Consider the following 16478-nt stretch of genomic DNA (forward strand, 5'->3'; position numbering starts at 1 on the left):
ATGTCTCAAAACCTCATCAGGAGTCCCGACAAAACCCGAAAATGGCAGAAAATGCATATTTTATAAAAACTTTTTTTCGCTTAAATGTCGTAAGGGGGGACCCTTACACACAAACAAAACAAAAACGGTCTTGCTTCAGAAGCACAATAAACATGGTGACCAAGGACATTGAAATATGCTTCAGACAACTCATGACTCAAACATTCATCCTTTTCTGGCCCTGCAATGAAAGGCGCTTCAGTGGAAAACACGTGACGTCATGGGCAATCACGTGACGTGGTGTCAGCTGACCGCTGACTTCCGTGTTGTGGCTGCGGTGCTCGCTGTGTTGTTGCCAACAAATCAGGTAAACTTTCATTTTTCTGACCCGACTTTTGTGACAACTTGAATGTCGAACACATTTAAAGGTCGACCGACACTGTGACGTCACTCAATGTCCTGTTTGCGGCTTTTTATATTCGCTTGGTGCGTCCTTGAATCTCTTCTTGTCGTTTCTCTCCCACAAGAACACAAAAACCTTTTTATTGATTAACTTTCTTTTTATTCACTATTATTGTTGCTTACACAACACCTTCTCTTTATTCATCGACTTATTCTTTATTCTCTGTCGCTTTGCAACAATAATATCTCTTAACTTGAACACGCTAAACTAGTTACGTGAATTAGTTAGTAGCTAACCAAGTATCTGTCAGTTATGTGAATTAGTTCATAGCTAACCAAGTATATGTCAGTTACGTGAATTAGTTAGTAGCTAACCTAGTATCTGTCAGTTATGTGAATTAGTTAGTAGCTAACCTAGTATCTGTCAGTTATGTGAATTTGTTTATAGCTAACCAAGTATATGTCAGTTACGTGAATTAGTTAGTAGCTAACCAAGTATATGTCAGTTATGTGAATTAGTTCATAGCTAACCAAGTATATGTCAGTTACGTGAATTAGTTAGTAGCTAACCTAGTATCTGTCAGTTATGTGAATTAGTTCATAGCTAACCAAGTATATGTCAGTTACGTGAATTAGTTAGTAGCTAACCTAGTATCTGTCAGTTATGTGAATTAGTTAGTAGCTAACCTAGTATCTGTCAGTTATGTGAATTAGTTCATAGCTAACCAAGTATCTGTCAGTTATGTGAATTTGTTTATAGCTAACCAAGTATATGTCAGTTACGTGAATTAGTTAGTAGCTAACCAAGTATATGTCAGTTACGTGAATTAGTTAGTAGCTAACCAAGTATATGTCAGTTATGTGAATTAGTTAGTAGCTAACCAAGTATCTGTCAGTTACGTGAATTTGTTTATAGCTAACCAAGTATATGTCAGTTATGTGAATTAGTTAGTAGCTAACCTAGTATCTGTCAGTTGTGTGAATTAGTTTATCATTAACCAAGTATCTGTCCGTTATGTGAATTAGTTCATAGCTAACCAAGTATATGTCAGTTACGTGAATTAGTTAGTAGGTAACCTAGTATCTGTCAGTTATGTGAATTAGTTCATAGCTAACCAAGTATCTGTCAGTTACGTGAATTTGTTTATAGCTAACCAAGTATATGTCAGTTGCGTGAATTAGTTAGTAGCTAACCTAGTATCTGTCAGTTACGTGAATTAGTTCATATCTAACAAAGTATATGTCATTCACGGGAATTAGTTAATAGCTAACAAAGTATATTTCAGTTACATGAATAATTAGTCGCTAACCTAGTATATATCAGTTACGTGAATTAGTTCATAGCTAACCAAATATATGTCAGTTTCATGTATTAGTTAGTAGCTAAGTTAGTATATATCAGTTATGTGAATTAGTTCATAGCTAACCAAGTATATGTCAGTTACGTGAATTAGTTTGTAGCTAACCTAGTCAGTTATGTGAATTAGTTCATAGCTAACCAAGTATATGTCCGTTACGGGAATTAGTTAATCGCTAACAAAGTATATTTCAGTTACGTGAATTAGTTAGTAGCTAACCTAGTATATATCAGTTACGTGAATTAGTTCATAGCTAACCTAGTATATGTCAGTTACGTGAATTAGTTCATAGCTAACCAAGTATATGTCAGTTATGTGAAGCAGTTCATAGCTAACCAAGTATACATCAGCTATGTGAATTAGTTAATAGCTAACCCGTATATATTAGTTACATTAATTAGTTAATAGCTATGAACCAATCGTGTTACTGCTAACCATGTATACATTAGTGACATAAATAACCAAGTATACACTAATTACATTAATTAGTTAATAGATAACCAGTATTTATTAGTTACATTAATTAGTTAATTGCTATGAACCAATCATGTTACTGCTAACCATGTATACATTAGTGATACAAATTAGTTAATAGCTATGAACCAATCATGCTAATGCTAAATAATATATACATCAGTTTCACAAATTAGTAAACAAGTCACAAAGTATACATAGGTGACACAAATTAGTTAATAACTAATCACGTATACATTAGTTACACAAGTTGGTTATAGCTATTAAATAACAATGTATACCTGATTACTTATTTACTAATTCATGTAACTTATGTATACTTGGTTAGCATAGTTAGTAAATAGCTATTAACTAATTAATGTAACTATTGTGTACTTGATTAGCTATTAACTCATTAATGAAACTAATGTATCCTTGGTTAGTTATTAACGAAATCATGAAACTAATGTAGACTTGGTTAGCATTAGCATAGTTAGTGACACATTGATAGCTGTCAACCAGCTATGCTAATGCTAACCAAGTATTTGTTATGGACACCTTTACAGTTGTTAACTGACTAAGCTAATTCTAACCAAGTATACGTTAGTGACAAGTTAATATCTGTTAATTGACTATGCTAATGCTAACCAATTATATGTTAGTGACACGTTTGTAGCTGGTAACCAACTATTCTAATGCTAACCAAGTATATGTTAATAATAATAATAATAATAATACCTGGGATTTATATAGCGCTTTTCTAAGTACCCAAAGTCGCTAAACGTTAGCACGTTTATAGCTGGTAACCAACATATACTTGGTTAGCATGAGCATAGACAGTTACCAGCTATTAACTTGTCACTAACGTATACTTGGTTAGCATTAGCATAGTCGACTACCAGCTATTGACTTGTCACTAACGTATACTTGGTTAGCGATAGCATAGTCAGTTAGCAGCTGTTAACTTGTCACTAACGTATACTTGTTTAGCATTAGCATAGTTGGCTACCAGCTATTAAATTGTCACTATTGTATACTTGGTTAGCATTAGCTATTAACTTGTCACTAACCTATACTTGGTTAGCATTAGCATAGTTGGTTACCAGCCAACTTGATTAGCTATTAACTCATTAATGAAAGTAATGTATCCTTGGTTAGTTATTAACGAAATCATGAAACTAATGTAGACTTGGTTAGCATTAAATTGTCACTAACGTATACTCGGTTAGCGTTAGCATAGTCAGTTAGCAGCTATTAACTTGTCACTAACCTATACTTGGTTAGCATTAGCATAGTCAGTTAGCAGCTATTAACTTGTCACTAACGTATATTTGGTTAGCATTAGAATACCATATTTTTCGGACTATAAGTCAGTTTTTTTCATAGTTTGGCCGGGGGTGCGACTTATACTCAGGAGCGACTTATGTGTGAAATTATGAACACATTAGCATAAAATATCAAATAATATTATTTAGCTCATTCACGTAAGAGACTAGACGTATAAGATTTCATGGGATTTAGCGATTAGGAGTGACAGATTGTTTGGTAAACGTATAGCATGTTCTATATGTTATAGTTATTTGAATGACTCTTACCATAATATGTTACGTTAACATACCAGGCACGTTCTCAGTTGGTTATTTATGCCTCATATAACGTACACTTATTCAGCCTGTTGTTCACTATTCTTTATTTACTTTGAATTGCTTTTCAAATGTCTATTCTAGGTGTTGGCTTTTATCAAATACATTTCCCCAAAAAATGCGACTTATACTCCAGTGTGAGTTATATATGTTTTTTTCCTTCTTTATTATGCATTTTCGGCCGCTGCGACTTATACTCCGGGGCGACTTATACTCCGGGGCGACTTATACTCCGAAAAATACGGTAGTCAGTTAGCAGCTATTAACTTGTCACCAGTGTTGGGACTACTGCTGTAACGCCGTTAGTTTCGGCGGTAACTAGTAATCTAACGCGTTATTTTTTATATTCAGTAACTCAGTTGCCGTTACTACATGATGTGTTACTGCGTTATTTTACGTTATTTTTTATGTAGTAAAAACAGAAGATCTGAGTGTGTTTTATTGGAGAGTTGCAGTGTCGTCCTTCTGATTCTTCCTGTGTCACAACTGGGATATGAGAAGAGGCGCTGGGTGCGTCTGGGTGTGGGTGTGGGCGTGGGGAGGGAAGCCGAGTTTCTTAACATGGAGATATTCTAGATCAGGGGTCACCAACCTTTTTGGAACCAAGAGCTACTTCTTGGGTAGTGATTAATGCGAAGGGCTACCAGTTTGATACACACTTAAATAAATTGCCAGAAATAGCCAATTTGCTCAATTTACCTTTAACTCCATGTTATTATTAATAATTAATGATATTTACACTTAATTGGATGGTTTAAAAGAGGAGAAAACACGAAAAAAATGACAAATAAATTTTGAAACATAGTTTATCTTCAATTTCGACTCTTTAAAATTCAAAATTCAACCGAAAAAAAGAAGAGAAAAACTAGCTAATTCGAATCTTTTTGAAAAAATGAATTTATGGAACATCATTAGTAATTTTTCCTGATTAAGATTAATTTTAGATTTTTGATGACATGTTTTAATTAGGTTAAAATCCAATCTGCACTTTGTTAGAATATATAACAAATTGGACCAAGCTATATTTCTGACAAAGACAAATCATTATTTCTTCTAGATTTTCCAGAACAAAAATTTTAAAAGAAATTCAAAAGACTTTGAAATAAGATTTAAATTTGATTCTACAGATTTTCTAGATTTGCCAGAATAATTTTTTTGAATTTTAATCATACTAAGTTTGAAGAAATATTTCACAAATATTCTTCGTCGAAAAAACAGAAGCTAAAATGAAGAATTAAATTAAAATGTATTTATTATTCTTTACAATAAAATTTTTTTTTTACTTGAACATTGATTTAAATTGTCAGGAAAGAAGAGGAAGGAATTTAAAAGGTAAAAAGGCATATGTGTTTAAAAATCCTAAAATCATTTTTAAGGTTGTATTTTGTGTGGTTACACGTGCTGTCCAGCAGAAGTCACAGACAGCGTTGGGGGCGTGGCCATGAACGTGTCGGACAGCGAGGACGACGCCTACACGGAGAGGACGGCGCTGGTTCCATCAGAGAATCCGGCGGTGCCGTCCTACAGACCAGAGCAAGATGGCCCGCCCAAAAGGGTAAAAGTGGGTGGAGCCTGTGCGTGTGTTGTGATGTGACAAGTGCTTGTGATAGGAGGAGGAGCAGGAGGAGGAGGAGCTAACCCTGAAGTATGGCGCCAAGCACGTGATCATGCTGTTCATCCCAGTGACAGTGTGCATGCTGGTGGTGGTGGTCACCATCAAGTCCATCACCTTCTACAGCCAGAGGAGCGACCAGCAGCTGTAGGTGACCACGCCCAGCTATGCCCCGCCCCCTCTCACGGCTCCTCCCCCCACAGGATCTACACGCCCTTCACGGAGCAAACTTCCTCTGTAGGCCGCCGCCTCCTCAACTCTGTGCTGAACACGGTTGTGATGATCAGCGTCATCGTGGTCATGACCCTCTTCCTGGTGCTACTCTACAAGTACCGCTGCTACAAGGTGGCTCAGGACACACCCCCTGCCGCCATCTTCTTTCTCACGCCACTCTTCTCTCTTCTCCTCGCAGTTCATCCACGGCTGGCTCATCCTGTCCTCGCTCATGATGCTCTTCATGTTCAGCATCATGTACCTCAGGTAGCTCTTCATGTTCAGCATCATGTACCTCAGGTAGCTCTTCATGTTCAGCATCATGTACCTCAGGTAGCTCTTCATGTTCAGCATCATGTACCTCAGGTAGCTCTTCATGTTCAGCATCTTGTACCTCAGGTAGCTCTTCATGTTCAGCATCATGTACCTCAGGTAGCTCTTCATGTTCAGCATCATGTACCTCAGGTAGCTCTTCATGTTCAGCATCATGTACCTCAGGTAGCTCTTCATGTTCAGCATCATGTACCTCAGGTAGCTCTTCATGTTCAGCATCTTGTACCTCAGGTAGCTCTTCATGTTCAGCATCATGTACCTCAGGTAGCTCTTCATGTTCAGCATCATGTACCTCAGGTAGCTCTTCATGTTCAGCATCATGTACCTCAGGTAGCTCTTTTGATTGATTGATTGAGACTTTTATTAGTAGGTTGCACAGTGAAGTACATATTCCGTACAATTGACCACTAAATGGTAACACCCGAAGTTTTTCAACTTGTTTAAGTCGGGGTCCACTTAAATTGATTCATGATACAGATATATACCATCAGATATATACTATCATCATAATACAGTCATCACACAAGATAATCACATTGAATTATTTACATTATTTACAATCAGGGGTGTGGAGGGGGGGGGTAGGATATGGACAGCAAGTAGTGGACAGAGAGAGAGAGAGAGAGAGAGAGAGAGAGAGAGAGAGAGAGAGAGAGAGAGAGATAGAGAGAGAGAGAGAGAGAAAGAGAGATCAGAAGGCATAAGAAAAAGTATCTGCATTTGATTGTTTATATTTGATTATTAACAATCCGGGGAGGGTGTTAGTTTAGGGTTGTAGCTGCCTGGAGGTGAACTTTTATTGCGGTTTTGAAGGAGGATAGAGATGCCCTTTCTTTTATACCTGTTGGGAGCGCATTCCACATTGATGTGGCATAGAAAGAGAATGAGTTAAGACCTTTGTTAGTTCGGAATCTGGGTTTAACGTGGTTAGTGGAGCTCCCCCTGGTGTTGTGGTTATGGCGGTCATTTACGTTAAGGAAGTAGTTTGACATGTACTTCGGTATCAGGGAGGTGTAGCGGATTTTATAGACTAGGCTCAGTGCAAGTTGTTTAACTCTGTCCCCCACCTTGAGCCAGCCCACTTTGGAGAAGTGGGTAGGAGTGAGGTGTGATCTGGGGTGGAGGTCTACAAGTAACCTGACTAGCTTGTTCTGAGATGTTTGGAGTTTAGATTTGAGGGTTTTAGAGGTGCTAGGGTACCAGGAGGTGCATGCGTAATCGAAAAAGGGTTGAACGAGAGTTCCCGCCAGAATCCTCATGGTGCTTTTGTTGACCAGAGAGGAGATTCTCTGGGGAAATCTCGTTCGTTGGTTAACCTTTTTGATTACCTTGGTTGCCATTTTATCACAGGAAAGGTTAGCCTCTAGAATGGAACCTAGGTAGGTGACCTCATCTTTCCTGGTGATAACCTAGAATGGAACCTAGGTAGGTGACCTCATCTTTCCTGGTGATAACAATGTCACCCACTTTTATGGTGAAGTCATTGACTTTCTTAAGGTTGATGTGGGACCCAAACAGGATGGATTCTGTTTTACCCAAGTGTATGGATAGCTTGTTGTCAGCGAGCCAGGTGCAAGTTCTACAGAGTTCAGCACTGAGGATTTTCTCCACCTGTGACTTGTCCTTGTCTGATACCAGCAGGGCAGAGTCATCCGCAAACAAGAACAATTCACAGTCGCATGCCGATGACAAGTCGTTTATGTATATTAGGAACAGTAAAGGTCCCAATATACTGCCTTGGGGGACTCCACAGCTCACCGAGAGGGGGGGGACACGGTGCCGTTCACCTCTACCACCTGCTCCCTCCCCTCCAAGTAACATGTTCAGCATCATGTGCCTCAGGTAGGACCACTGTTAGCTTCCGTAGGCCTTGTTAGCTTTGTTAGCTGTGTTAGCTTCCATAGGCGTTGTTAGCTTTGTTAGCTGTGTTAGCTGCCATAGGCCTTGTTAGCTTTGTTAGCTTTCGTTAGCTTTCATGATGCCTTCACTGACCATGTTAGTCAGTACATGATACCTTCACTGACCATGTTAGTCAGTATGTGATGCCTTCACTGACCATGTTAGTCAGTACATGATGCCTTCACTGACCATGTTAGTACGTGATGCGTTCACCGACCACGTTAGGCAGGACGTGATGCGTTTACCGACAGGACGTGATGCGTTCACTGACCACGTTAGACAGGACGCGTTTGTGTCGCAGTGAGGTGTTCAAGACCTACAACGTGGCCATGATGCGTTCAGGTGCCCAGAGTGTGTTTGTGCGGCAGTGAGGTGTTCAAGACCTACAACGTGGCCATGGTGTTCAAGACCTACAACGTGGCCATGATGCGTTCAGGTGCCCAGAGTGTGTTTGTGCCGCAGTGAGGTGTTCAAGACCTACAACGTGGCCATGATGCGTTCAGGTGCCCAGAGTGTGTTTGTGCCGCAGTGAGGTGTTCAAGACCTACAACGTGGCCATGATGCGTTCAGGTGCCCAGAGTGTGTTTGTGCCGCAGTGAGGTGTTCAAGACCTACAACGTGGCCATGGTGTTCAAGACCTACAACGTGGCCATGATGCGTTCAGGTGCCCAGAGTGTGTTTGTGCCGCAGTGAGGTGTTCAAGACCTACAACGTGGCCATGATGCGTTCAGGTGCCCAGAGTGTGTTTGTGCCGCAGTGAGGTGTTCAAGACCTACAACGTGGCCATGATGCGTTCAGGTGCCCAGAGTGTGTTTGTGCCGCAGTGAGGTGTTCAAGACCTACAACGTGGCCATGATGCGTTCAGGTGCCCAGAGTGTGTTTGTGCCGCAGTGAGGTGTTCAAGACCTACAACGTGGCCATGAAGCGTTCAGGTGCCCAGAGTGTGTTTGTGCCGCAGTGAGGTGTTCAAGACCTACAACGTGGCCATGATGCGTTCAGGTGCCCAGAGTGTGTTTGTGCCGCAGTGAGGTGTTCAAGACCTACAACGTGGCCATGATGCGTTCAGGTGCCCAGAGTGTGTTTGTGCCGCAGTGAGGTGTTCAAGACCTACAACGTGGCCATGAAGCGTTCAGGTGCCCAGAGTGTGTTTGTGCCGCAGTGAGGTGTTCAAGACCTACAACGTGGCCATGATGCGTTTAGGTGCCCAGAGTGTGTTTGTGCCGCAGTGAGGTGTTCAAGACCTACAACGTGGCCATGAAGAATTCAGGTGCCCAGAGTGTGTTTGTGCCGCAGTGAGGTGTTCAAGACCTACAACGTGGCCATGATGCGTTTAGGTGCCCAGAGTGTGTTTGTGCCGCAGTGAGGTGTTCAAGACCTACAACGTGGCCATGATGCGTTCAGGTGCCCAGAGTGTGTTTGTGCCGCAGTGAGGTGTTCAAGACCTACAACGTGGCCATGATGCGTTCAGGTGCCCAGAGTGTGTTTGTGCCACAGTGAGGTGTTCAAGACCTACAACGTGGCCATGGACTACGTGTCGGTGGTGCTGCTGATCTGGAACTTTGGTGCAGTGGGAATGATGAGCATCCACTGGAAAGGACCCCTGCAGCTGCAGCAGGTCTACCTGATCCTCATCAGTGCCCTCATGGCGCTGGTCTTCATCAAGTACCTGCCTGAGTGGTCAGCGTGGGTCATCCTGGGCGCCATCTCTGTTTACGGTGCGTGACCTTTAGAGCCCTTGTGGTGTAGCCGCCTTCCCATAATGCTTTGCTGCCGACAGACCTGGTGGCCGTGCTGAGTCCCAAAGGTCCTCTCAGGTTGCTGGTGGAGACGGCCCAGGAACGTAATGAACCCATCTTCCCCGCCCTCATCTACTCCTGTAAGTGACCTACGACCTTTCACCCTGCGTCTACTCCTGTAAGTGACCACATGACCTTTCACCCTCACACTGTCACCCTGCAGCTGCCATGGCGTGGACGGTGGGGATGGCCAGCCCGGCGGAGGCGGAGCCACCGGAACGCCAAACAGGTGCCGAATTGTGGGAAGGGAAGGGGGAGGGACTTGTCATAGGTTGCCACACCCCTTTTCTCCCCGAGAGGTCAAAGGTTAAACCTGGAGAGTGACCTCACCTGTGACTGTGTTGCGTGTGACAGATGAGGAGGCGGAGCAAAGCCACGGGGAGGCGGAGACACAGTGCGCCTTACAGGAAGTGCAGGAGGAGAGTGAGTGTCTTCACGGCCAATCAGCTGCCTTCTTGATGCCCATGTGACTCCTCTGTGTGTGTGTGTGTGTGTGTGTGTGTGTGTGTGTGTGTGTGTGTGTGTGTGTGTATAGGAGGAGTAAAGCTGGGTCTAGGTGACTTCATCTTCTACAGTGTGCTGGTGGGTAAAGCGGTGGTGAGTGGTGGAGATTGGAACACCACACTGGCCTGCTTTGTCGCCATCTTGATTGTGAGACACACACACTCACGCACGCACGCACACACACACACACACACACACACACACACACACACACACACACACACAAATAGCTTCGTCACACATCATACGCTGCACATTTCAAATGTTTAGGTGTTGCACAGCGTGTTTACGTCACACATACGCTGCACATCTCAAATGTTTAGGTGTTGCACAGCGTGTTTACGTCACACATCATACGCTGCACATTTGAAATGTTTAGGTGTTGCACAGCGTGTTTACGTCACACATCATACGCTGCACATTTCAAATGTTTAGGTGTTGCACAGCGTGTTTACGTCACACATCACACGCTGCACATTTCAAATGTTTAGGTGTTGCACAGCGTGTTTACGTCACACATCACACGCTGCACATGTCAAATGTTTAGGTGTTGCACAGCGTGTTTATGTCACACATCACACGCTGCACATTTCAAATGTTTAGGTGTTGCACAGCGTGTTTACATCACACATCATACGCTGCACATTTCAAATGTTTAGGTGTTGCACAGCGTGTTTACGTCACACATCACACGCTGCACATTTCAAATGTTTAGGTGTTGCACAGCGTGTTTACGTCACACATCCCACGCTGCACATTTCAAATGTTTAGGTGTTGCACAGCGTGTTTACGTCACACATCACACGCTGCACATTTCAAATGTTTAGGTGTTGCACAGCGTGTTTACGTCACACATCACACGCTGCACATTTCAAAAGTTTAGGTGTTGCACAGCGTGTTTACGTCACACATCACACACTGCACATGTCAAATGTTTAGGTGTTGCACAGCGTGTTTACGTCACACATACGCTGCACATCTCAAATGTTTAGGTGTTGCACAGCGTGTTTACGTCACACATCATACATTGCACATTTCAAATGTTTAGGTGTTGCACAGCGTGCTTACGTCACACATCACACGCTGCACATTTCAAAAGTTTAGGTGTTGCACAGCGTGTTTATGTCACACATCACACACTGCACATGTCAAATGTTTAGGTGTTGCACAGCGTGTTTACGTGACACATCACACACTGCACATGTCAAATGTTTAGGTGTTGCACAGCGTGTTTACGTCACACATCACACACTGCACATGTCAAATGTTTAGGTGTTGCACAGCGTGTTTACGTCACACATCACACACTGCACATGTCAAATGTTTAGGTGTTGCACAGCGTGTTTACGTCACACATACGCTGCACATCTCAAATGTTTAGGTGTTGCACAGCGTGTTTACGTCACACATCATACATTGCACATTTCAAATGTTTAGGTGTTGCACAGCGTGTTTACATCACACATCACACGCTGCACATGTCAAATGTTTAGGTGTTGCACAGCGTGTTTACGTCACACATCACACGCTGCACATTTCAAATGTTTAGGTGTTGCACAGCGTGTTTGTCACACATCACACGCTGCACATTTCAAAAGTTTAGGTGTTGCACAGCGTGTTTACGTCACACATCACACGCTGCACATTTCAAATGTTTAGGTGTTGCACAGCGTGTTTACATCACACATACGCTGCACATCTCAAATGTTTAGGTGTTGCACAGCGTGTTTACGTCACACATCATATGCTGCACATTTCAAATATTTAGGTGTTGCACAGCGTGTTTACGTCACACATCACACGCTGCACATTTCAAATGTTTAGGTGTTGCACAGCGTGTTTACGTCACACATCACACATTTCAAATGCAGAGGCACTACCTGATCCACTTTATGTTTGATATCATGAAAACTGTTCTATTGTTTTATTGTTGATACTAAGAATATAGTTTTATTTTAACTTGGTCAGGGAATATTCATTTTGAAGTAATGTTTTATATATAAATGTGTTTTCACCTCAAACATGTTATGATGGCAAAATGAACATTGATTACTATTTTGCATGCAGTGAACTGTGTTGCATTCTTAAACTGTCCAACTGTTGTCGTCATTATTAAGTGGTTTGTCTCCATGTTCATGTATTGTTGGCAGCTTGAAAACAGCTCAGCAGATTTGCGTGGAGAAACCACCATTTAAACGCCTCCGTATAACCATCATCAAAAACACACCAGAGACAAGAACTTGGTGTATGCGCTCACACCACACGGCACATAGGGCTGTCAGCGCACCTGTTGTTATTAGCACACACAAATTGGCACCATCAACCATGGGCACATTTCAGCTGTGCGTGTCAGCCTTCAATAATAAAAACAGGCGTTTAGGAAATAAAAGACAATTAGGCCAAACGCAATAATCGAGGGCACATCTTAACATGTATAATTAAACCTTAATTAAGTAAAAATACTGCTCCAGCTGCACCAAATGATAATATAAATACAAGTCAAATACAAATAAGGCAACATGAGAAGTTTCCCACACTTCTCTTGTGTAAAGTAAATGTGTACAGCAGCTATAGATCATCTACATCTACTATATGATCATCTACATCTACTATATGATCATCTACATCTACTATATGATCATCTACATCTACTATATGATCATCTACATCTACTATATGATCATCTACATCTACTATATGATCATCTACATCTACTATATAATCATCTACATCTACTATATGATCATCTACATCTACCATATGATCATCTACATCTACTATATGATCATCTACATCTACTATATAATCATCTACATCTACTATATAATCATCTACATCTACTATATGATCATCTACATCTACCATATGATCATCTACATCTACTATATGATCATCTACATCTACTATATAATCATCTACATCTACTATATGATCATCTACATCTACTATATAATCATCTACATCTACTATATGATCATCTACATCTACTATATGATCATCTACATCTACTATATGATCATCTACTATATGATCATCTACATCTACTATATGATCATCTACATCTACTATATGATCATCTACTATATGATCATCTACATCTACTATATGATCATCTACATCTACTATATGATCATCTACATCTACTATATGATCATCTACTATATGATCATCTACTATATGATCATCTACATCTACTATATGATCATCTACATCTACTATATGATCATCTACATCTACTGTATGATCATCTACATCTACTATATGATCATCTACATCTACTATATGATCATCTACATCTACTATATGATCATCTACTATATGATCATCTACATCTACTATATGATCATCTACTATATGATCATCTACATCTACTATATGATCATCTACATCTACTATATGATCATCTACTATATGATCATCTACATCTACTATATGATCATCTACTATATGATCATCTACATCTACTATATGATCATCTACATCTACTATATGATCATCTACATCTACTATATGATCATCTACTATATGATCATCTACTATATGATCATCTACATCTACTATATGATCATCTACATCTACTATATGATCATCTACTATATGATCATCTACATCTACTATATGATCATCTACATCTACTATATGATCATCTACATCTACTATATGATCATCTACTATATGATCATCTACATCTACTATATGATCATCTACTATATGATCATCTACATCTACTATATGATCATCTACATCTACTATATGATCATCTACTATATGATCATCTACATCTACTATATGATCATCTACATCTACTATATGATCATCTACATCTACTATATGATCATCTACTATATGATCATCTACATCTACTATATGATCATCTACTATATGATCATCTACATCTACTATATGATCATCTACATCTACTATATGATCATCTACATCTACTATATGATCATCTACATCTACTATATAATCATCTACATCTACTATATGATCATCTACATCAACTATATGATCATCTACATCAACTATATGATCATCTACATCAACTATATGATCATCTACATCTACTATATGATCATCTACATCTACTATATGATCATCTACATCAACTATATGATCATCTACATCTACTATATGATCATCTACATCTACTATACGATCATCTACATCTACTATATGATCATCTACATCTACTATATGATCATCTACATCTACTATACGATCATCTACATCTACTATACGATCATCTACATCTACTATATGATCATCTACATCTACTATATGATCATATAGTAGATGTAGATGATCATATAGTAGATGTAGATGATGTAGATATAGTAGATTTGCCTGAAAAGCTGGACAGGACACAAAAAAAGAAAAGATTTATTCGATTACTCGATTAATCGGTCAGGATATTGGATAGAATATTCGATTACTAAAATGTTTGATAGCTGTAGCTCTAGCTGACTGTGTGTGTGTGTGTGTGTGTGTGTGTGTGTGTGTGTGTGTGTGTGTGTGTGTGTGTGTGTGTGTGTGTGTGTGTGTGTGTGTGTGTGTGTGTGTGTGTGTGTGTGTGTGTGTGTGTGTGTGTGTGTGTGTGTGTGTGTGTGTGTGTGTGTGTGTGTGTGTGTGTGTGTGTGTGTGTGTGTTCCAGGGTCTGTGTGTGACTCTGCTGCTGCTGGCCATCTATAAAAAGGCTCTGCCAGCCTTGCCCATCTCCATCACCTTTGGTCTCATCTTCTACTTCTCCACCGACTTGCTGGTCCAACCTTTCATGGACCGCCTGGCAGCACATCAGTTCTACATCTGACTCTGGTCTACTGGCAGCACATCAGTTCTACATCTGACTCTGGTCTACTGGCAGCACATCAGTTCTACATCTGACTCTGGTCTACTGGCAGCACATCAGTTCTACATCTGACTCTGGTCTACTGGCAGCACATCAGTTCTACATGTGACTCTGGTCTACTGGCAGCACATCAGTTCTACATGTGACTCTGGTCTACTGGCAGCACATCAGTTCTACATCTGACTCTGGTCTACTGGCAGCACATCAGTTCTACATCTGACTCTGGTCTACTGGCAGCACATCAGTTCTACATGTGACTCTGGTCTACTGGCAGCACATCAGTTCTACATGTGACTCTGGTCTACTGGCAGCACATCAGTTCTACATCTGACTCTGGTCTACTGGCAGCACATCAGTTCTACATGTGACTCTGGTCTACTGGCAGCACATCAGTTCTACATGTGACTCTGGTCTACTGGCAGCACATCAGTTCTACATCTGACTCTGGTCTACTGGCAGCACATCAGTTCTACATGTGACTCTGGTCTACTGGCAGCACATCAGTTCTACATGTGACTCTGGTCTACTGGCAGCACATCAGTTCTACATGTGACTCTGGTCTACTGGCAGCACATCAGTTCTACATGTGACTCTGGTCTACTGGCAGCACATCAGTTCTACATCTGACTCTCAAGCTCCGCCCTCTAACAACAACAACCTTGTGTTCTTTAACCAACCTCACCTGAGGACCAGTGGAGCACTGCTGCTGCTGTCGGTCACCATGGCGACTGCTGCTGTCGGTCACCATGGCGACTGCTGCTGTCGGTCACCATGGCGACTGCTGCTGTCGGTCACCATGGCGACTGCTGCTGTCGGTCACCATGGCGACTGCTGCTGTCGGTCGGTCACCATGGCGACTGCTGCTGTCGGTCGGTCACCATGGCGACTGCTGCTGTCGGTCGGTCACCATGGCGACTGCTGCTGTCGGTCACCATGGCGACTGCTGCTGTCGGTCGGTCACCATGGCGACTGCTGCTGTCGGTCACCATGGTGACTGCTGCTGTCGGTCACCATGGTGACTGCTGCTGTCGGTCATCATGGTGACTGCTGCTGTCGGTCACCATGGTGACTGCTGCTGTCTGTCACCATGGTGACTGCTGCTGTCTGTCACCATGGCGACTGCTGCTGTCGGTCACCATGGTGACTGCTGCTGTCGGTCACCATGGCGACTGCTGCTGTCGGTCACCATGGCGACTGCTGCTGTTGGTCACCATAGCGACTGCTGCTGCTAGCGGTCACCATGGCGACTGCTGCTGTCGGTCACCATGGTGACTGCTGCTGTCTGTCACCATGGTGACTGCTGCTGTCTGTCACCATGGCGACTGCTGCTGTCGGTCACCATGGTGACTGCTGCTGTCGGTCACCATGGCGACTGCTGCTGTCGGTCACCATGGCGACTGCTGCTGTCGGTCACCATGGCGACTGCTGCTGTCGGTC

General features: G+C 41.9%; 1 protein-coding gene across 2 annotated transcripts; it reads left to right on the top strand.

The window, feature by feature from the left end:
- The first annotated feature begins 263 nt into the window (after positions 1 to 263).
- On the top strand, positions 264 to 15124 carry LOC133639420 (presenilin-2-like). Of its 2 annotated transcripts, none has more exons than XM_062032713.1 (11): positions 264 to 346; positions 5248 to 5390; positions 5446 to 5594; positions 5651 to 5792; positions 5860 to 5927; positions 9387 to 9607; positions 9670 to 9768; positions 9852 to 9917; positions 10043 to 10111; positions 10224 to 10339; positions 14847 to 15124. In XM_062032713.1, exons 2-11 carry the CDS (start codon positions 5277 to 5279, stop codon positions 15000 to 15002), a joined length of 1200 nt encoding a protein of 399 aa, XP_061888697.1. In that variant the 5' UTR covers positions 264 to 346; positions 5248 to 5276; the 3' UTR covers positions 15003 to 15124. The 2 variants fall into 2 exon arrangements, with proteins under 2 accessions (XP_061888697.1, XP_061888698.1); XM_062032714.1 differs by having other exon boundaries at positions 5449 to 5594.
- The last annotated feature ends 1354 nt before the right edge of the window (positions 15125 to 16478 follow it).

Source organism: Entelurus aequoreus, linkage group LG22, assembly GCF_033978785.1.
Source record: "Entelurus aequoreus isolate RoL-2023_Sb linkage group LG22, RoL_Eaeq_v1.1, whole genome shotgun sequence".
In the NCBI taxonomy this organism is placed as follows: Eukaryota; Metazoa; Chordata; class Actinopteri; order Syngnathiformes; family Syngnathidae; genus Entelurus; species Entelurus aequoreus.